Source organism: Sus scrofa, chromosome 14 (assembly GCF_054392235.1).
Source record: "Sus scrofa isolate SSC_HxYL_T2T_F1_AM1 chromosome 14, Sscrofa_HxYL_maternal_Yorkshire_Landrace_v2.0, whole genome shotgun sequence".
Lineage (NCBI taxonomy): Eukaryota > Metazoa > Chordata > Mammalia > Artiodactyla > Suidae > Sus > Sus scrofa.
Window position 1 is genome coordinate 115,531,820 of NC_139396.1, and position 23,823 is coordinate 115,555,642.

At 33.5% G+C, this 23,823-nt stretch overlaps 1 protein-coding gene across 6 annotated transcripts in view; it reads left to right on the plus strand.

Moving 5' to 3' along the window:
* The window catches only part of LOC146396953 (uncharacterized), an 866,748-nt gene that overhangs the window by 744,314 nt on the left and 98,611 nt on the right, over window positions 1-23,823 (plus strand). For 2 of the 6 annotated variants that reach the window (XR_014827578.1, XM_084996669.1), the window contains one exon: window positions 17,606-17,655. The exons of the other annotated variants lie outside the window; for them this stretch is intronic. Coding sequence is in view for 1 of the 2 variants with exons in the window: in XM_084996669.1 (XP_084852795.1) it covers window positions 17,606-17,655 (50 nt within the window). In the remaining variant the exon portion in view is untranslated. The remainder of the gene's footprint in view (window positions 1-17,605; window positions 17,656-23,823) is intronic. 6 annotated transcript variants of the gene reach the window in all.

Below are 23,823 nucleotides of genomic sequence, written 5' to 3' on the forward strand. Positions count from 1 at the left end.
GTTCCTGAGACTCTTCATTCATTATTAGGAAAATCACTCAATAGAATTTTGAACTGTTTCACGTAGATGCTATTCACTTTGGGTAAGTCAGACTCATTGTCTTAGTTTCTCCATCCCTGCTTCTCAAATTGGAGTTTTAATACTTATAGGGATATGAGTTATAGTAAGAAATCAAACCATAGGAAACTCAAATGCTTATTAATTTTAAACAAATTATTATTACAAATAAAAAGGCATAACGTTCTATGACTTTATGCATTAAGTTGACAAAAGAAACCAATGGATTGTTAAGGAAAATTTTCGCATCCTGATCCAAGATAGAAAGGGACATTATTTCTTACAACCTACCTTTATATTAACTTACTAACATAATTTCAGATTTCTTTTACTTATTTACTGTCTCATTTAGGAATTCCAAAGGTTAATTTAAAGGATATTTGCTCTTTTTAATTCCTTCTTGAGCTATTTAATACATTTTCAGAGCAGAGGGATCTACAAAGTGCTTCACTTTTAGATGACTTTTCCTCTCAGCTGAAAGTACCATTAATACGTTAGAACCTTTGCTCCTATGTCAATGTTACCTATTATTAACTGAAACAACTTAAAGAGTCCATACCTAACATGTTTGTCCACAAATATTTACCTAGAAGGCAAGTGAATGATCGATATTCTCTTCATCCTTCATTTACCGAACATGGATAAATGGGAAATAGCTGGGATATGAGAACACATCCCTGGCAGCACTGACTCAGTGTATCAGGGAACTGAAAGTGCTTGTAGATGAATATGTATTAAGATATATATTAAATGTGGACCAGTATCCTAACACTGGACAAATGAATGACCAAAGATATGAGTAAAGGGGCTGTCTATTGTATATAAGATTATATTCACAGTACTTCTGAGTGTCATTGGAATCTATACATCATTATCAGAAATTCTAAACCTGAAAATAAACTTAGGTAGTAATTTTGATTTTACTCCAATTTCCAGGAGGCATCCCTGCCAGATAAATAATGTCAAATAGATTGTAAGTGGAGAGACTGTCTGTAACTGGAGAGACTTTTTAACTTGTCATTTCCAGTGTCTGGCACGTTAACAAACAATAAATCTTTGTTAATGGTGACAGGATGTATCTACTAATGTAAATAATAGCTGTTGGGGTCACAGTCATGTGTGAGCTGTGGCAGAATTTTCCTTTTTTTTTTTTTTTTCATGAGACTCAAAGGTAAATTAGTTATTCAACAATCTTGATTGAATGAAGTGAGGTAGCCACACCTCCTCAATGGAATATTTTCCTCCAGTAATTGACTCAGTTTATTATAATTCTATTTACTATTTATGTTACAAAAGTGAATAACCACACTGAGAAAGTCACTGGACAAGATAGGCCTGAATGTCCAGCCTTTAGTCACTTATCAATCACAAATAATATTTGCTGAATCTGTTTCTATCTTACAGTTTTCTGCTGAGCATTGAAAGGGTCAAATGACAATTCAGTGAAATTCTATAACATGGAAAAAGTCAACAGCATATAGTCTAGTATCATTTTTCAGAGAACACATGGGGCCCTGAAATTCTGAAACCTAATTCCTGTAACAAATCTTGTAAAAGGAGGAGAAACCCCAAAAACATAAATCAAGCCCTCTACCACTATCTACAGCAAAAGGAACCATAGCAGCTTAGTTTGAGTTACAAAGTTAGGATTGTAACCTCTAATTCCCAGTTTTATCTCAGGACTGAGTTTAGTTCCCTTCAAATAAAGAATTTTATGTGGATAATTTTTCAGTAAGCTTCGTGGTACCCAAATGTTATTGTTTTAAAGTTTGATTTAAAAAAAAAGTCTCTGAGATTTAATATATCTTAAAATATATTAAATTTGCCTGCAGAAAAATAGCTGATTCCTTATATAAACTACCATTCATATGCAAAATTTTCCAATTATCCCATTAGTATCTTTTACAGCATTTCTCCCTAGCTATACATTGAATTTAGTAATTTTTAAACTTGAATAATCTTCAGTCCCTATTTGTCTTTCATAATATTGATAATTTTGAAGAGTCTGACACAGTTTTTCTGTAGAATGCCCCTCAGATTATTTTTTTCTGATATTTTCTGATAATTAGATTTGATCATGCATTTTTAGCATTAATATCACATAATTAAAACTGTATCCTTTTCAGCAGATCACATTGGGAGGCATATGTAGTCAGTATAATCACGTTTTGTTGATGTTAAATACATTTACGTGCTTTTACCCATTCTAGAATTTCATATAAATTGAACCATGAAGTATATATCTTTGGTGCCTAGCTTCTTCCTATGTATATCTAATAAACATGTTTATTATAAGTATTTACAGTTTTGCATATTTCAATATTTTTTTTCTTTTTATTGCTAAGTAATAACCTCCAAAATCAAGGTTGGTATTTTTTTCTGTAAAAGCAGTACAGTAGTATCTGAGGTTTTGCTGGCCATACACTGGTCTCTTTCATTATGTAATCATTTTTTAAAATCTTTTTTAACCTTTTAAATATATAAAGACCATTTTGTCATTCAAGCTATATAAACAGAAACTTCAGGCCAGATTTGTCCAGTTGTCTGTAATTTGCCAACCCTTACTCTAAGTGAATTTGTGACAGTCTTTTATCATTCAGTTTGAGGTTTTGATTTTTTTGTTTGCTTTGAGCCATTATGAAGAAAATTACATGGAAAATTCTATAGAAATCTTTCTATGGATTTGTTTTCTTATTGGGGTAAGAAACACATAAAATTTATCAATTTAACCAGTGTAAGTGTATGATTCAGTAGCATTAGGGACATTCACAAAGTTGTACAACCATCACCACTAAACATTTCCAGAACTTGTTCATCATACCAAATAGAAACTCTGTACCCATTAAATAATAACTCCCCATCTCCCTCTGTACATATGTTTTTATTTCCCTTGTATAAAACCTAGGTATGGAATTGCTGGGTCTTAGGGCAGATATGTGTTTTAATTTTATGAGGAATTGCTAAAAATTCTCCAAAATGGTTCTATCATTATATCCCTATTCCAAAGACAATGCATAGGGGTTGTAATTGCTTCACATTCTTATCAACATCTGATACTGTCAGTCCTTCCAAAATTTCATCATTCTATTGGTCATTCTATGACCCAGGTTTCTCTCTATCTTCATCTGCCACCCCCACATGTTCCCCTTGCATGCTAAAAAGCTGGCCCATACAACTTCTCTTCAGAGTGTGTAAAGGAGAAAGAGGATATGAAAGTCAAGCAGGTTCTTGTGAGAATGTTATTCAGAAAATGCATCTATCTCTTCCACTCCCAGTCCACAGGGCAGACTTAGGTTGCTAGGCCACAGGTGGCAATAAGAGAAGCAGCAAAATGCGACTTTTTATTTGGGCACCACTTTTGCTTTTATAATCCCAGAATTATAAAGAAAAAAAGAGAAGAATGGATATCTAGAGATAATTAACATGCCCTTTTATACACTTGAAACTTGTTACAGGTAGCCTTATTTCATCTTTCCTTTTCTAATGTTAACCTAAGTTTTCTAGGTAGGAACAAACTGATGTTGTCCTATTCATTTAAAAACCAAAAAAGAATGAATAGAAATGCTGTAAAATTTGGTTGTGATGATTGTTGTACACCTATAAGTGTAATAAAATTTATTAATTAAAAAAGAATGATTTAATATATTTCATATTTATGTATGATCCAAGATATTATTTCTCTATCAAAAAAAAAGAGAAAAAGTAAGGAAAAATTACCCCTGTCTACTGATTCTGAATAAAAAAATATTAATGCTAATGGGGACTGTCAACAAGACCCAACTAAGTAATAACCGTTTTCCCCACAGTGCTTTCTAGTGAGCAATGATACTCTTTTATTTGGACATTTTTAGGTATGCGGAACTGAATTTCTTATAAGACAAGTTAATAAAAAGTGGATCTGGAAGCCAATATTCTCAATGTTAATAACAAGTGGATCTGGAAGCCAATATTCTCAATGATTTAATCTTCATTAGTGTCAAATGAGAATTCTATTTCCTTTTTTTTTTTTTTTAATGTAAAACCAAGTTCTCATTTTGGCCCTTTCCAAATAACTAAGAATTTGGTGTGTAGTCTTGGACTTTTAAAAAATTATCTTGGATTGATATTTTTTAAATATTTATTTACTTTTTTGGGGGGTGCACCTGTGGCATATGGAGGTTCCCAGGTTGGAGCTGCAGCTGCTGGCCTATGCCACAGCCAACAGCAATGTTGGACCTGAGCAGCATCTACCACCTAAACCACAGCTCACAGCAGTGCAGAATCCTTAACCTACTGAGAAAGGCCAGGGATCAAAGCTCCATCCGAATGGATATTAGTTGGTTTCTTCATCAGAGCCACAATGAAACTCTCAATATATATTTTTTTAATTTGTAGGAAAATTGTTATGTTCATTATTTTGAATTAAATGACACTAGTGAATAAAAATATTTATGTTCAATAATAATTTGCTTAGTTTTAGCTTTCCCATGATCTAAAATACAAACTGTTATACTCCAGTAAAGTTTAGTAAAACTTAAAATGAAATAGTAATTGCTGAGCCAAAATCAAGTGTATGTTTTCCTTTAAAGTAAGTCACCTTTGAATGTTGCATTAAAAATTTCAGATATCTGGAGTACTATCTGATCAATAAATATTATTGAAATTATTCATTTAATACCTTAGAGGATTGAGTGTAACCCACAAATTGCCTAATCTGGAACTAGTATAAAGCTTAACTATTTCATTGCATTCTTGTTGGATCTGAGGTTACATGTAAATTCTCGATATATATGCAAAGCATTTTAACTCATTCTAAAATATACATCATTTTTTTGCTGACTTACTTTAGAGGCATTAGGTAGCTGGCTAAAATAGAACACAGTTCACAGGTTTAAAGAATTCTTTCCAGATTTCAGGATTTTCTAGAAAAACATGTACATAGCCAACATACCTTCTCTGATGAATTTGTTTTATATTTTAGCAACCAAAGTTACTTTCTGAAAAGTAAGTGCTGATTTAATCATATATATCACTATCAAAATAATTTTTTGTATATTTATATTTAGTAATTTCACTATTTATATTTAGTAATTCCAATTACCACAGTAGCTTGAGAAATAATCTTTCCATATTTCATATCAATTAGTTTCTATTTTAAGGATAAATGTACATTATTAAGGATGCCAAATAAGCTATAAAAAACACTTGGTATGGGAATCTCTGTATATGTATCATATCTTCTTAATCCATTTATCTGTTGATGGACATTTAGGTTGTTTCCAGGTCTTTGCTATTGTGAATAGTGCTGCAGTGAACATAGGGGTACCTCTATCTTTTTGAGTGAAAGTTTTGTATACATACATGCCTAAGAGTGGGATTGCTGGGTCATATTATAGTTCTATATTTAGTTTTCTGAGGTACTTCCATTCTGTTTTCCATAGTGATTGCACCAGTTTACATTCCCACCAACAGTGCAGGAGGGTTCCCTTTTCTCCACACCCTCTCCAGCATTTGTTACTGTGGACTTATTAATGATAACCACTCTGACTGGTATGAGGTGGTACCTCATTATAGTTTTGATTTGCAGTCCTCTAATAATTAATGATGTTGAGCATTTTCTCATGTGCCTATAGGCCATCTGTATGTCTTCTTTGGAGAAAATTCTATTTAAGCCTCAGTTGGGTTATTTGTTTGTCTTGCTGTTGAATTGTCAGAGTTGTCTGTATATTTTAGCGATTAAGCCCTTGTCAGTTTCATCATTTGAAACTATTTTCTCCCATTCCATAGATTGTCTTTTTGGGTTTTTTTATGGTTTCCTTTGCTGTTCAAAACCTTGTCAGTTTGATTAGGTTCTGTTTATTTTTGCTTTTATTTCTGTTACCTTGGGAGACTGACCTAAGAAAACATTTGTAAAGTTAATGTCAGAGAAGGGTTTGCCTATGTTCTCTTCCAGGAGTTTGATGGTGTCTTGTCTTATGTTTAAGTCTTTCAGCCATTTGAGTTTATTTTTGTGCATGGTGTGAGGGTGTGTTCTAATTTCATTGATTTACATGCAGCTGTCCAGTTTTCCCAGTACTGCATGCTAAAGAGACTGTCTTTTCCCCATTTTATGTTCTTGCCTCCTTTGTTGAATATTAGTTGACCATAGGTGTCTGAGTTTATTTCCGGTTTCTCTATTCTGTTCCATCAGTGTGTAGGTCTGATTTTTGTACCAGTACCACACTGTCTTGATTACTGTAGCTTTGTAATATTTTCTGAAGTCTAGAAGAGTTATGCCTTCTGTTTCTTTTTGTTCCTTAGGATTGTTTTGGAAATTCTGGGTCTTTTATGGTTCCATATAAATTTTTGGATTGTTTTAGTTCTTTGAAAAATGTCATGGGTAATTTGATATGTATTGCATTGAATCTGTAGATTTCTTTGGTTAGTATAACCATTATAATGATACTAATTCTTTGAATCCATGAGCATGGAGTATCTTTCCATTTTTTTAAACCCTCTTTAATTTCCTTGATTAATGTTTTATAGTTCTCAGCATATAAATCTTTTAGCTCCTTGCTCAGGCTTATTCCCAGGTATTTGATTTTTTTTGGGGGGGTGCAATTTTAAAGGGTTTTATATTTTTAACTCCTTTTCTAATATTTGTTAGTATACAGAAATGCAACTGATTTCTGAAAGTTAATCTTGTATTCTGCTACTATGCTGAATTCATTGTTCAGTTTGAATACTTTTTATATGGAGTCTTTAGGTTTTCTGTATCTAGCATCATCTCATCTGCATATAGTGACAATTTTACCTTTTTTCTTCCAATTAGGATACATTTTATTTCTTTTGTTTGTCTGATTGCTGTGGCTAGGGATTCCATTATGCTGAATAAAAATGATGAAAGTTGTCATAATGTCTTAGTCTATATTTTAGCAGAAAGGTTTTCAGCTTTTCTCCGTTGAGTGTTATATTGGCTGTAGGTTTGTCATAAATGGCTTTATGTTATGTCCACTCTTACCCACTTTGGTAAGAATTTTTATCATGAATGGATGTTGTATTTTGTCAAATACTTTTTCCACATCTCTTGAGATGATCATGTGATTTTTTGACTTTTCTTTTGTTAATGTGGTGTATGCCATTGATTGATTTGCATTTGTTGAACCATCCTTGTGAATTTGGGATGAATCCCACTTGGTCATGGTGTATGATCTTTTTATAAGTTGTTGGGAGTCAGTTGACTAAAATTTTGTTGAGAATTTTTGAATCAATATTCATCAAAGATATTGGCCTATAATTTTCTTTTTTGGTAGTATTTGCTTTGGGTGTTAGGGTGACGGTGGCTTCATACAATGTCTTTGGGATTATTCCTTCTTTTGGAAAAATTTAAGGAGGATGGGTATAAGTTCTTTGTATGTTTGGTATAAGTTTCCTATGAAGCCATCTGGTCCTGGATTTTTGTTGGTAGGGAGTATTTTTATTATATATTCATTTCACTTCTAGTAATGGGATAAGTTTAAATGATCTACCTCTTCTTGATTCAGTTTTGATAAGCTGTATAGCTCAAGAGAGTCATCTATTTATTCTAGGTTGTCAAATTATTTGGCATATAATTGTTTGTAGTATTTTTTTACTTTTTTTGTATTTCTGCAGTATTCATGGAGATTTTTCCTTTTTTATTTTATTTAGTTGAGTTCTTTTTCTTTTCTTCTTGATGAGTCTGGCCAGGGGTTTGTCATTTTTTTTAACCCTCTCAAAGAACCAGCTCTTGGTTTCATTGATTTTTTATATTATTTTTTTTGAATCTCTATTTATTGATATCCTCTCTGATCTTTATGATTTACTTCCTTATGATGACTTTAGGTTTTGTTTATTTGCTTTTTTTCTAATTCTTTTAGGTCACAAGTTAAATTGTTGCTTTGACATTTTTCTTTTTAGAGGAAGGCCTGTATTAGTATGAATTTCCCTCTAAGCACTGTTTTTGCAGATTCCATAGATTTTTGAATTGTGTTTTAATTATCCTTTGTCTTGAGGCATTTTTTAAATTTATCTTTTGATTTCCTTGATGACCCATTGTTTTTTATTAGTCGCGTGTTGTTTAATTTCCTTCTAGTCATTTTTTTTCCATTTCTTTTCCTGTGGTTGATTTCTAGTTTCATGCCATGGTGGTCAGAGGGTATTTTTGAAATAAATTACATACCCTTAAATTTGTTAGTTCTGTACCTAATATATGGTCAATCCTTGAGAATATTTCATGTGCACTTGAAAAGAATGTATATTCTGCATTTTTTGGATCTAATATCCTGAAAATACTAAATCTAACATTTCTCTTGTGTCATTTAGGATCCCTGTTGCCTTACTGATTTTAGCTCTAGAGTATCTGTCCATTTATATGAGTGGGGTATTAAAATCTCCTACCATTATTGTGTTCCCAACAGTTTTTCCTTTTATATTTGTTAGTATTTGTTGTATGTATTTGGGTGTTCCCATATTAGGGTCATATATATTGAGTGTAATATCCTCCTCTTGAATTGATCCTTTTATCATTCAGTAGTGTCCTTCTTTGTCTTTCTGGCTCTGGTGCACTGTTCTCTATCCCCTCATGCTCTCTCCACATAGCCAACACTAGTCCTCTCCCCAGAACTGACCTCTGCAGCTTGAGCCTCAGTGCCCAGCCTCTGCCTGAACATTTCAGGCTGTGTTGTCCAGGGGTGGTGGTACCAATGATTTGTGCAGCTCTGTCTCTGCTTAGCCCTCCTCACTCAGGCTGCTGTGCTTTTCTCTGAGACTTTGAGGTTCCTCCACCATGGCTTATCTCCCCATTAGTTAGGTGGCCTCCCAGGGTGTGGGTTAATTTCTTCCTTCACAGCTCCCTCTCAGGAGTGTTGGTCCTATCCTTTTTTGTTGTTGTTGTTCTTTATTTTTTTTTCCTTTTGTTCTATCCAGTTATGTGGAAGGTTTCTTGCCCTTTTTTGAATATAAGGTATCTGTCTGCCAGCGTTCAATAGATGTTCTGTGCAAATTGTTCTACACATATTTTTTTTTTGATGTTTTTGCAGGAGGTGAGAGCCATGTCTTACTCCTCCACCATCTTGATCCTGATCCCCTAAAATCTCTTAATGAAAAAAAATTAGACCATAAAATCTACTGATGATTACAGTTTTATTTATTCCTTTTCAGCTCTATACCATTGTTTAGTTTTTTTATTTTATTTTATTTTATTTTATTTTCCCACTGTACAGCAAGGGGGTCAGGTTATCCTTACATGTATACATTGCAATTACAGTTTTTCCCCCACCCTTTCTTCTGTTGCAACATGAGTATCTAGACATAGTTCTCAATGCTACTCAGCAGGATCTCCTTGTAAATCTATTCTAGGTTGTGTCTGATAAGCCCAAGCTCCCGATCTCTCCCACTCCCTCCCCCTCCCATCAGGCAACCACAAGTCTCTTCTCCAAGTCCATGATTTTCTTTTCTGAGGAGATGTTCATTTGTGCTGGATATTAGATTCCAGTTATAAGTGATATCATATGGTATTTGCCTTTGTCTTTCTGGCTCATTTCACTCAGGATGAGAGTCTCTAGTTCCATCCATGTTGCTGCAAATGGCATTATGTCATTCTTTTTTATGGCTGAGTAGTATTCCATTGTGTATATATACCACTTCTTCCTAATCCAATCATCTGTCGATGGACATTTGGATTGTTTCCATGTCCTGGCTATTGTGGATAGTGCTGCAATGAACATGCAGGTGCAAGTGTCTCTTTTAAGTAGAGCTTTGTCCGGATAGATGCCCAAGAGTGGGATTGCAGGGTCATATGGAAGTTCTAGGTATAGATTTCTAAGGTATCTCCAACTGTTCTCCACAGTGGCTGTACCAGTTTACATTCCCACCAGCAGTGCAGGAGGGTTCCCTTTTCTCCACACCCCCTCCAGCACTTGTTATTTGTGGATTTATTAATGATGGCCATTCTGACTGGTGTGAGGTGGTATCTCATGGTAGTTTTGATTTGCATTTCTCTTATAATCAGCGATGTTGAGCATTTTTTCATGTGTTTGTTGGCCATCTGTATATTTTCTTTGGAGAAATATCTATTCAGGTCTTTTGCCCATTTTTCCATTGATTGATTGGTTTTTTTGCTGTTGAGTTGTATAAGTTGCTTATATATTCTAGAGATTAAGCCCTTGTCAGTTGCATCATTTGAAACTATTTTCTCCCATTCTGTAAGTTGTCTTTTTGTTTTCTTTTGGGTTTCCTTTGCTGTGCAAAAGCTTTTCAGTTTGATGAGGTCCCATGGGTTTATTTTTGCTCTAATTTCTATTGCTTTGGGAGACTGACCTGAGAAAATATTCATGATGTTGATGTCAGAGAGTGTTTTGCCTATGTTTTCTTCTAGGAGTTTGATGGTATCCTGTCGTATATTTAAGTCTTTCAGCCATTTGGAGTTTATTTTTGTGCATGGTGTGAGGGCGTGTTCTAGTTTCATTGCTTTGCATGCAGCTGTCCAGGTTTCCCAGAAATGCTTGCTGAATAGACTTTCCTTTTCCCATTTGATGTTCTTGCCTCCCTTGTCAAAGATTAATTGACCATAGGTGTCAGGGTTTATTTCTGGATTCTCTATTCTGTTCCATTGTTCTGTCTGTCTGTTTTGATACCAGTACCACACTGTTTTGATGACTGTGGCTTTGTAGTATTTCTTGAAGTCTGGGAGAGTTATGCCTCCTGCTTGGTTTTTGTTTCTCAGGATTGCTTTGGCGATTCTGGGTCTTTTGTTGTTCCATATAAATGTTTGGATTGTTTGTTCTAATTCTGTGAAAAATGTCATGGGTAATTTGATAGGGATTGCATTGAATCTGTAGATTACTTTGGGTAGTATGGCCATTTTCACAATATTGACTTTTCCAATCCAGGAACATGGAATATCTTTCCATTTCTTTACATCTTCTTTGATTTCTTTGATTAAAGTTTTATAGTTCTCAGCATATAGGTCCTTTACCTCTTTGGTCAGGTGTATTCCGAGGTATTTGATTTTGTGAGGTACAATTTTAAAAGGTATCGTATTTTTGTATTCCTTTTCTAATGTGTCATTGCTGGTATACAGAAATGCAACTGACTTCTGAATGTTAATCTTATATCCTGCCACTTTGCTGAATTTATTGATCAGTTCAAGGAGTTTTTGGGTTGAGTCCTTAGGGTTTTCTAGGTATAGTATCATGTCATCTGCAAACAGTGACAGTTTGATCTCTTCTCTTCATATATGGATGCCTTTTATTTCTTTTGTTTGTCTAATTGCTGTGGCTAAGACTTCCAAAACGATGTTGAAGAGCAGTGGTGAGAGTGGGCATCCCTGTCTTGTTCCAGATTTGAGTGAGAAGGCTTTCAGTTTTTCCCCATTGAGTATTATATTTGCTGTGGGTTTATCATTGTTTAGTTTTGATTGTCTTTTGGTTAGCTTAATTATGAGCTAGTAACTCATGTTAAATAATATGGCCATTTTGTCCTGGTTCCTGATTTTTAAAGGTTTCATTAATTTTTATGGTACTCTTAACAGATTTCTTTTTTGGTTAAGACCCAGTAATAGATCCCTTTCAAAATAGCTGTAGAAGTTGAAACAGCATTTATTTTACAGGGAAATGCTTTTCTCTAGGAGAGAAAGTGCATAAACATAGTTTTGAGTATGACAGTTATTAGAACAGAATCATATATATTACAGAATGAGGTTCCATAGATTTCCATGTTAATCCAGATGTTTTAGTATTTTGAAATTGTTTAGGATTGAGGATAATATCTAATCAGTATAACATGTTTCTTAAAAACCTACTGTGTGCTAGTTATGATAATATAACAATGCTTACTGTCAAGAATTGGAAAATAAATATAAGGACAGTTTAGCATGAAGTAAACTTTCTACTGAATAAGTAGAACATCCTAAAATTATTTCATTTTTGAATTATGTGAGATCATTTGTGGGATTATATTTCCATCCAGAAAGAGAATTTGTTGCTGACATTTATTTCCCAGGGCTTCAGCTTTACCTTCATTCTCTCTGAATTAATTTCTCAAAACATTTTCATGTTCAGTTGATTACTGAATCAGTGAGGTGGAAGGAATCATAAGAAAGAGGCCCAGAGAGATTAAAAGACATGCTCAATTTAAACAACTACTTAGTACTAAGAGCGTTGTGTATTTTTTATTTCCCCATAATGCCCTTCCTTCTGATGTATCTATAATAATTTGTTGAAGGATTGCTATGTACCAGATGTATAGGAAGTTTTTATTCTCACAATCCCCACAATAGAGCTATATACTTTAACAAAAATTTACATATGAGTGGACAGTATAGAATTTACACACATATTGCCCAAATTCACTGAAATTCTCCATGGGATGGGGATCCAGGCTGTCCGAGTTTAACACTATCATTTTTGCCAGCTCTGTAGAACTGCCTACTCTGCATGAATAGGGAACATTTCTGTATTTAATACATATATAAATAACAACTCAGAAGAGGATTTGTAAACAGTTTCCATTCAGATTTGTAAGGAAGGAACTGATATTGATGAATTAAACAATGCCTGAATGTTGATTTTGGCCAGAAAAAGGATTGGTATACAGGATAGATTGAAGATTTCACATTCACACCACTTCATTCCAGTTATGAAAATTTCAAAGAAACACTATCATTAGCTTTTATTCACAGTGTATTTTTTTACATAATGTTTTTAGAACACATTGATTTAAGAATAACATATCCATAGTCTGGATAGAAGAGCTGGAGCTCTGTTAAGACTTCTATCAGGTATGGGTGGGAGTTAGGAAAGATCCCACGAGCTTTATAATAAACTCTGTTCATAAAATTAACTCCTGGCCAGAATGAGGGCCTTGATAAAGATATGCTAAAAAATTTCCCATGAATATTTAAATATAATTTTCCTCTACTGAATTATCTTTTTATATTTGATATAGATGATGCATTTACAATTATATCTCTGCTATATTAGACTCTCCATTAAAAGAACCTCCATTTATTCTGATTACTATGCTTCCTTCTCTCATCTGATTGCCTTTGCCCAGATTTTTTCATGACATCCACCTTAAGTGACACATTCTCACCATGCTTTTACATCGCTGGATAAATAATCTCCCATCTTCATTCTTCCGATGAAACATATTATTAATAACAGATGTATCAAATTACAGATCAGTATATTAGGCATAGATTAGACAGACAGAATGGAATATAAATTTACAGGTTCATTTCAGAAATTAAACTTCCTTTTTCACTGCTACAGATGATTACTCCTTAAGCCTGTGCTACCTGTGAAATATATATGTGTGTGTGTGTGTATATATATATATATATATATATATATGCATATATGTATATGTTTTGCCCTTCTGTTCTTGACGCAGAGCTCCCAAAACCCTGGTGCAAGGGTGCTAAGAGAAAGTTTGTTCTAATACTTGGTCTTTAACTCCAATTCCTGATGCAGAAATCCTGAAAAATATTTTAACTCCCTATTTCATAAGAGCACAAGGGGCATCTTGTGTTCTAATACTCGGTCTTTGATCAAGGTTCTTGACACAGACCACTTCAATCTCTTGGAATTTCCTATGAGATATCAGTGTATTGTATTTTAATGAGGTGACTCGGTGGGCTTAGGGGCTGGTCTTCAGAAAGACCAAGTGATGATTAGAAGTTTGGAAATTTTGGCTCCACTCAACATTCTTCAGAAAAGGGAAGAAAGGCTGGAAATTGAGGTAATTATCAGTCATGCCTATATGATGAGGCTTTAATAAAAATCCTGAAATTATGGGACCTGGAGAGCTTCTGGGATGGTGAGGACATCTACAGAGTGGGAGAGTGATGTACTCCAACTTCATGGGAACCAATCTGCAGTGCTTGGGCCCCTTCAAGGCCTTGCTTTATGTATCTCTTCACCTGGCTGTTCATCTACACCCTTTGTCATGTAATAAAGCAGTAAACATAAGTGTTTCCTGTGTTCAGTGAGCTGTTCTAGCAAATAATGAAACCCAAGGAGGGACAATGAGAACCACCAATTTGTTTTGAGTTGAACAGAACTAACCTAGGGAATGACTTCTTGGGATTGACATTTTAAACTCATGAAGCTGAACCCTTCATCTGTGAAGTATGTGTTAACTCTAGTTAATGTGAACGTTAAACTGAATTGCAGGACACCCAGCTAGGGTCACAGAAAACTTCTTGGTATAGGTGAAAACCCCACACATCTGGTGTCACAAGTGGTGTCACCGTGCTAGTAGTGTAAGGGTAAGAAAGAAACACACAGAAGTGGGTTTTCCTCACATACTACCTTAGTAAATAAATTTACTTTGTAAGGTAAGCTTACAAAGATCACCTTTACTATCATTTACTTATGTGTTGGTTTGTTTGCTATCAACCACCAACCTTTCTGTGACATTGTTTTATTTCATTTGCCTACAATCATAATCATTAGCTCCTCAATTCACTGATTATTAGCTCTTCTGAAAAGCAATCCTGGGGATATCCCCCCATGTCTATCCTTTGCATACAGGACTTCTAAATAAATATGATAAGGCTGAATGAAATTTAACATTAGAAGGAAAAAATATAACAAAGCATACATATACATAGATAGTTTTTTCTTAATATGTTTATTTTTCAACCCCCTAAAATGGTTTGCAGACAACACTAACCAGGTCTTTGGTGCCTACCTGTTTTATGTTGTACCCTTTTCAGCCTTTTTAAGGATTTCTGTACACATTACTATATTTCTTGAAGTCTCTCAGATTCCTTGGGTTGTTTAAAAAAGATAATGATTATTTCTATTATAAATGACATTATTCATAAATGCTAATATCTATTTCTATAATTAGGAAATTTAAAATTGTATCTCAATTTCCTTTTGTGGTATTGCTTTTATTTGAATAAAGAGAACAATTATACAATGCATTTTCCAATCTCAATTTCAAAAGAACACTTGGCTAATTAAAATTTTTTAACTGTAAGCAGAACAATACTATGCTTCTTAATTTATGTGGGAAATCATATTTAAACTCTTACTTTATTAGTCTATTATATTATAGAGATGATTCTGGGAACAAAAAATAATGTAGGTGTCAGTAAGTTTTAACTCTGGGGGGCATTTATTAAGTCAGTGTGGAAAGTGCCTCTGCATGTAAATTATTGTCATTGTCAAGTGAATTCAATAATGTGAACAAAAGATAATAAAAGTGAACTTCTTTTTAGCTGATCTAAGACCTTCTTACATCTGTAGGACTGATGTGTCCATTCTTTTGCTATTTGTTTTTATTGGCTATCCATCATAGTCACAGTCCACACTCAAGGGAAGACAATTATAGAAGTCACTTAAACCAGGGGGCAGGAATCTTGGAGAAGCCATTTCAGAATTCTGTTTACCTTGGCCTAAAACTGAATCTGGAGTCCATGAAACATCTCTTTTTATTTTTTAAAGACTTAGAGCCTTATTAAAATCTGATAGACAAAATAATTTAAATATATCCATCAATTTTGCCCTTTTTGATAGAAAATGCAAGAAATATCCTGCAATTCTATCAATTCAAAACCTATTATTCAGAGAAGTCCAGATCATCAAGAAGCAATTACAAATTTAGTTTCTAAGTTATATTTTTTATTACAGTATTTTCTTGTCATATATTTTAATTATGTTTTATCTCATGACTCAGATTTTACTTCTGCCATTTTAGTATTCTTAAGAAAATATTTAGATGAAAGTTTGCATTTAATTTCAAATAATGACCAGTCTCAAACCATTTAACTTCCCCGCATAAAGAAATCTAGCTTAGGAATTCCCTTTGTGGCTCAGTGATAACAAACCCAACTAGTATCCATGAGGATGAGGGTTTGATCCCTGGCTTTACTCAGTGGGTTAAAGATCCAGTATTGCCTTGTGCTGAAGTGTAGGTTGTAAATGTGGCTCAGAACTGGCATTGCTGTGGAGTGATCTGGCATTTCTGTGGATTAAGCTGACACCTACAGCTCCAATTCTACCCCTTGGCTGGGAACTTCCATATGCCCCAAGTGTCGCCCTAAAAAGAAAAAAAGAAAAGAATTATAGCTAGTTCCTAGACTTAAAATAATAAGCATATCATAAAAACAAAAATGGATACCCAAAGAATTTTTTACTTATTTTTAATGAAACTATGACACAGCAGGAATACAGATGAAATGAGAATGAAATTGAGGATTCTATAAGCATTATATTAATATTACTGAAAATATTAGCTATAAGGTGTTAACTTAAAACATTATGTTAATGCTACCATTTTAGTCATTTGCTACAATTTTAGTAGAATTTGTTATAAACTAGGAAACACTGCAGTTTAATATTTCATTATTGACAAGCCAAAGAACAGTTTGGCATATATTGTAGTGTATCTAGAAACAGAAGAGAAAATATGCGGTCAAGGAAATTATTATACATACATCATAAATATGATGATAAAATATCACCAGGATTTAATAGTTATTCTATTGAGAATGCAATCTGATGTTACTGCTTCCTTCCATAATGCTATCGTACAAAATTTAAATCCCTAAATGTATATATATGAATATAGATGTATGTGGATATGGATGGAATCCATCCATATACATGGATTCATGAATATATATATATATATGAATTAATATATGTATACATAAATGAATATATATACTCATTAATTCATGGTATTAAATATAAAGGAAAATATCAATTTTAATCTGTTTTATAAATATTTCTTCACCTAATTACTGATGTGCACAATTTGAGATTTTCATATAAATATGGAGGCCTTCTTTGTGAAGCACCACTGTGGTACAGAAGAGACAAAGTGATAAATTCACAGTCCTCATGTCACTCTAGACCTCAAATCTATCTAATATACTGTTAGAAAGTACAGTAAAACTGAGTTTTATAGTTACAGAGTAGTCAAATTTCACTCTCAAGTTCTTTGAGGAAAGGCAAGAGATAAGATTAAGGACAATCCAGTCAGTTTTTTTACTTTGAATACAAAATTCACAACAATTAAATAAACAATGTTAATGGACCTAAAATACTTATATAATGCTGGAAGATATTAGAAACAAACGAAAAAGATCAACTGTGTTGATTGATTGGTCATTAGATGTTAAAGGATTTATAAATCAATTCTGTGCAAGCATTAAAGACTGTTTTGCATAGTGTTAAGTTTTGCATTTATTTTTGTATATTTTGAAGATATCTCGAAAGAGGCCAGTTTTAGATTAACAAAAAAATGGTGGTGTTGTACCCTTCATTCCTTAAAAATTAGGAAGCTTTTGGACTGGCAAGTGAGAACCTAAGCTTGTTTTTTAATCTAATTATACCATCTATTTCATGCAAGAGTAAGGTGACATTTGCCAAATACCTTATGAAGATTAGCTTTAGGATTTTGTTTCAATAAATTTAAACAACTGAAATTGTACGGAAAATTTTTCTATTTGATATTCAAGGAAATGTGTGTGTGACTGAACAATGCAGGGAATTTACATGAGGGAAATATTGCAACACATTATTTTGTTGTAAAACTTACCATCATTTTGCAGGTATCAACTACATTAATATCTCCTCAGAAATACGTTGCAGTTCATATCTGGTAAAGTATACTTGAAAACATATAATTGGTGTTTTTGTTCAAAACCAGTACTTTAAAATTCCTAGCTAGATTCCTTTATACTGAAATTGTCAAAAACAGATGTTCAAAAGGCATCACACTTAAAAATGTTTTTTCATTCCTTGAGCATCCAGGCAGATCACTTCCATTCAGACATGAAAGCATGTATGTTGTGTATTGCTATAATTGGCATATTACTTTAACTGCATTGAAGCTAAGTATCTACATGTATATTTTGATGCCATGCCTTTTGAATATCTGTTTTTGGATTGTAGAGACAGGCAAAAAAACTAAAAGACTAATTTCTTTTTAATCTTGCAATTTATACTTTCTCTTCTTCCCTTAAGATTCCTGTGCTGCTGTAACATGAGTATTTTGTGACTGCCTTTGTGATATCACTATACCAACATAGAGCAACTTGATCAGAAATGCTAAAATAAACAAGGCCCAATATTTTAACATTTCGAAATATAATAGAGCAGGCTTCTTCTAGTCCTGAGAATTTTTAATTAAGTCTTTTAAATTATACAATCTTTTGGCCTCTTTTTATGAGTAGTCTTTCTTCTAGGAACACAATTCCAATACATATTTTGATAAACACTGTCACTGTGTTTGGTACTGCCCAAGCATAAACAAGAGTAACAAATATTTGCTTTCTAGCTAAGTATTCTAGAAATGCTAAAAATACGTAACTTTTAGAGCACTCATGATTAACTGGTAATGATTTCTAGGTAGAATTTTCCTTCATAAGGAATGAAGTGATATATTTCTAAGAGTCTTCATTGTGGCTCAGGGGTAATGAACTGGACTAGTATCCATGAGGACACAGGTTCAATCCCTGGTCCTGCTCATTGGGTTAAGGATCCAGCACTGCTGTGATCTGTGGTGTAGGTCACAGACATGTTCCATATCTGGCGTTGCTATGTCTGTGGCATAGGCCAGCAGCTATAGCCCTGATTTGACCCCTAGCCTGGGAACATGCATATACTGCAGGTGTAGTCCTGAAAAGAAAAAAAAAAAAAAAAGAATAAAAAAATACTAATTAAAAAACTATGACTTATTTCTGGATATGTCTATGTGGAAAATTTAAGTTTAGTTGACAACTATTTAGTTCAAAATACAACACATTATCTAGGTCCAGCTTATAAGAAATAACTCACATATCCCCCCTTAACCCTCCATTAGGCACCCATCAGAGCTAGTAGCAGAAGTTTCCTTTGGTGATACTGTTTTGAAAACATCACCAAACACTTTACTTCATTGCAGATTTTAAGGTATAATTCTTTTTTTTTTTTCTTTTTTTTTTTTGTGTTTTAGGGCTGCACCAGTGGCATATGGAGGGCGGTTCCCAAGCTAGGGTTTGAATTGGAGTTGTAGCCTCCGGCCTACGCCAAAGTCACAGAAACGCCAGATCCAAGCCATGTCTGCAACCTACACCACAGCTCACGGCAACGCTGGATCCATAACCTACTGAGTGAAGCCAGGGACTGAACCCACAACCTCACGATTCCTAATCAGATTTGTTTCCGCTGTGCCACGACAGAAACTCCATTCTTTTTAAAAAAATTTATTAAATTATAATTGATTTACAGTGTTAAATTCTGCTGTACAACGAAGCAACTCAAACATTTATATATGCATAAATATTCCATGCCATTATGGTGTATCCAAGCATACTGAATATATTTCCTTGCGCTATATAGTAGGACTTTGTTGTTTATCTATTCTATACGTAACAGTTTGCATCTACTAACCCCAAACTCCCAGTCTATCCCTCCCACACTCCCCCCATGGTAACCACAAGTCTGTTCTCCATGTCTGAGTCTATTTCACATATAGGTAAAATTTGTGCTATATTTTAGATTCCATGTATAAGTGACATCATATGACATTTGTATTTCAGACATTACTTAGTATGATAATTTTTAGTTGCATCCACGTTGCTGTGGATGGCATTATTTCATTCTTTTATGGCTGAGTAGTATTCCATTGTGTATGTGTACCACATATTCTTTATACATGCAACTGTTGATGGACATTTAAGTTGTTTCCATGTCTTGGCTACTGTAAATAGTGCTGCTATAAACATAAGGGTGAATGTATCTTTTAAATTATAGTTTTGTCCAAATATATGCCCACAAGTGGGATCCTGGGTCACATAGCAATTCTTAGTTTTCTGAGGAAACTCCGTACTGTTTTCCATTGTGGCTGCACTAACTTACATTCCTATCATCAGTGTAGGAGGGTTCCCATTTCTCCATACCCTCTGCAGCATTTGTTATTTATAGACTTTTTAATGATGGCCTTTCTGACTGGTGGTGCCTCATGTTGGTTTGGTTTGCATTTCTTTAATCATTAGCGATGTTGAGTACCTTTTCATGTAAGCATTAATTATGTGCAATAAACTATTCCAGTACATCCTGTAAACACAGAGAACACCATGCATATGAGACTATGAGAATGTTTATTTTAATTCTTATATTGACTGCTTTGTAAAGAACACAAATTTGCTATAAGCTTAATACTATATATTATATGTTTCTTTCATTATGAGAATAATTTCCATAATGAAAACAAGTTAAAACTTTTAACTTGTTGGATGCACAGGAAAAAGATTGGAGATGTGTTAATGAACTTAACAAAAGTTCAGTAAACAACACATGTAATTACCTTGTAAGAAAATGCTGCTTAATTAAAACAGTCATTCTATTAGCATACACACCTGCTGCTTATAGGACTAATTTCTTCCCAAAATAACTAAATTCCTAAGCATGACTCTTCCTCTAGTTCATCTCCTGGGGAAACCTCCATCTCAATTTTCTGCCTTAGTCTTATTTGTGCTGATACCTCTCATCGTAATTTTGACAGTATATAATAGGATGAGAAAGATTTTGTAATGAAATGTCCCTGTAGACTTCACAGATGTGCATTTCACTCTCGAAGGCAGGGAACTAAAAATCTCTCAGCAGTATTTGCTTTAAGAACTCAAAGCATAATCTCAGGGTTGTAGTCAAAACCAGGGGAGTATCATGTCCGCATATTGCTCTTTTTAGAACAACATTATGAGGAAATTTTTTATTCAAAGAATCTATAAGCTATATTCTGGAAATGCTTGGTTTTTTAAAAGTTGTTTTTGTATTTTAATTAAAATTTTTAATTTATTTAAACTAAAATAATTCATCCATTTCTCCTACCCCTTATCTTTTGCCTTTTGCAACCACCAGTATGTTTTGTTTTCCAGAATTCACATATAAGAGAGATCATTGAGTATTTGTCTGTTGACTTATTTCACTTAGCTAAATGTCTTTGAAGCCTAAACTTGTTGAAAATGGCAAGATTTCATTCTTTTTTATGGCTTAATATTTCATCATGATATATATAATCCATTTCTTTATCCATTCATCTACGAATTTACACTTAGTTTGTTTCATTTAAAGAGGTTACTTTTCCCAAATATATCCAATAATATGTCTATCCACTCCCCTCAAAAAATATTCAAAAGTAGTTAAATAAAAATATAGAGTACTTCACATCATTTACTATGTGCAGTACTCTATATAATGATTTTTGGTCTGTGTGTTTTTGTTTTGTCTAAAATGACTAAAATTATTTTAATTTTCGACATGAGAGTAAAAATCTCTAATCCACTTTGGCCATTTAAAACCAGCCCAAGGAGAAATGCTGTTAACAAATTTATTATGATAATACATTTAAAAAGAATACTTAGTATTTTTAATATCATAAAATGATAAAACTAAAATATATAAGTTCACTTTCAAGATATCTTTGGTTTCTTGAAAAATAAGACTATATATAATAAGTTGTTATACATTCATATAGAACATTCATATCATTGACATGTTGGAATATTCTTGGTATATGAACATGTACCAAGAAACTAAAAATGAAAAATGAGAGCATTCCAACACTACATGAACTTGAAGTTATCACCATCAATAAGTATTTGTGTGTGATCCTATCCTCAAGAAAATGATGTATCTCCACACATTTTTTTATATATATCTTTCAAATAGCACATACACATGTATGTCTGTCATTTAATGCCTACACTGTATTTCATCATGGGCTTGTGTTTCAAATATTTGTGTTTCTTGTTCAAATATTTCCCTACTAATGGGCATTTGGTTGTCCATCTGTGTTTACTATTAGATGCAATGAGTTTTTTTTTGGTGTGTTTATGGTGGGGAAAGGGAGTTTGACTTTCAGTATAATAAAAACTTCTCTTACTGTATCTGTGGTTAGTTATACTAACTAACTAGGTCATACTACTGAGGTTAGTGTTGTCAAAGGGAATATATATGTTGAATTTCAGTAGATATTGCTTAGTTTTATACATTGAATCAATGTATGTTCCCTAAGACAATGTATGAAAGTGATTATTTTCTCATATTTCACCATTATTAAATATCAACTCTTATTCAAAAATTTTTGACCTGATTGTTCAAAAATAGCATCTCATTTTCTTTTAACTTGCTCAGTATTTTTGATACCTTTTAAATTATCTTAAACAGTAACTTTTAAATTTTTATCATTCATACTTTTCTGATATTGACAGCTTCTAATTACTTCAGGGAACATCTTATTTTTTTATTATAATTCAGTAATTGTACTTGTACTTTAACTTAAATTAGCTTAATCCTCAAAATCAATTTTGGAAGTGTCATCCTAATTCCTATATCATAGATAAAGCATTTAAGGCACAGAGCTTGAGTGACTTGCTTAAGGCTATGTTGCCAAGTTATTAAGATTGTCGGGATACAAAATTAGGCAGCCTGATGCCAGATACTATGCTCTTATCCTCTACTTTGTGAACTGTCTTATAGAAGGCAAGGATGGCTCTCAAGTGGTGCATTTATTTCCAATAAATAAGATTAGCTCTGAGAATTGTAATAAAATGTTTTCTACTAAATTAAATTTTATAGATAATAAGCAGGCATCAACATGAAATACAGATATATTCTTTGATTAGAATAAAAGATTGCTAAGAAAAAAATCAGATGCATACTTTAACATTTTTGTAAATGTAGTAGATGTTAAATGCTAATGGGGAATGGAGGAATGTCATTTAATTCAGCTCTGAATTTCAGAGAAAATTTCTTGGAGGAGATGGTGCTTTGGAAAAATCTTTATATTTGAGTGGAGTATTAATGAAGCCACAAAGTTAAAAGAGTGAAGGAAATGTGAATGGAATTTAATGGTGTACAGATGGCATATTGCCAGTTTGGTGCAAAGAAGATACATACCTCAAGATGAGAAATAAGGGGAGATGAACAGGAGTTATTGAGTTGACTATATAGCAGAGAATGCTGCTCCTCACCAATATTCATGTGCTCTTCTACATATACTCTCCTTTTCATGACCAAGGCACTTAAGATTCTGTTCATACACCATCTTTTCTTTTCTTGCTAAGGCCATGACCATACATACTATGGCTGCAGCTTTGTGGGTCACATGGTTTATGGTGAACTCTTAGCCATTTTTCGTTTTATTATCACCATATTCTCCTCTTTAAGTTCACAAAATTTCTAAGACTTGTTTACTAGGTTAGAGTTTTAAGCTCCCCCTTCCCAGTTTACCATATATCTGACTTATTTTATCAAACATCACTTTCTCAGGAGGCTTTTGGTAATACCTATCTAAAATGGCATCTTTCTCTTACTGTCTATTATTTCAGTGTCTTATGTTCTTCAAAGCAAATATTGCAATATAAAATGTAATTCTATGTATTTATTTGTAGCCATTAAGTTCTAATATTCAGATAATTTGCTTGATCAATATTTTTTGTTTTTTGTCTTTTTGCTATTTCTTTGGGCCGCTCCTGCAGCATATGGAGGTTCCCAGGCTAGGGGTCGAATGGGAGCTGTAGCCACTGTCCTACACCAGAGCCACAGCAATGCGGGATCCGAGCCGCATCTGCAACCTACACCACAGCTCACGGCAACCCCGGATCGTTAACCCACTGAGCAAGGGCAGGGACCGAACCCACAACCTCATGGTTCCTAGTCGGATTCGTTAACCACTGCACCACGACGGGAACTCCTTGATCAATATTTGTTTAATGAGTTAATACTTTAAAATTCAAAACAACCCAATGAGAAGTGCATTTTTAATACTATTCATGTTTACAAA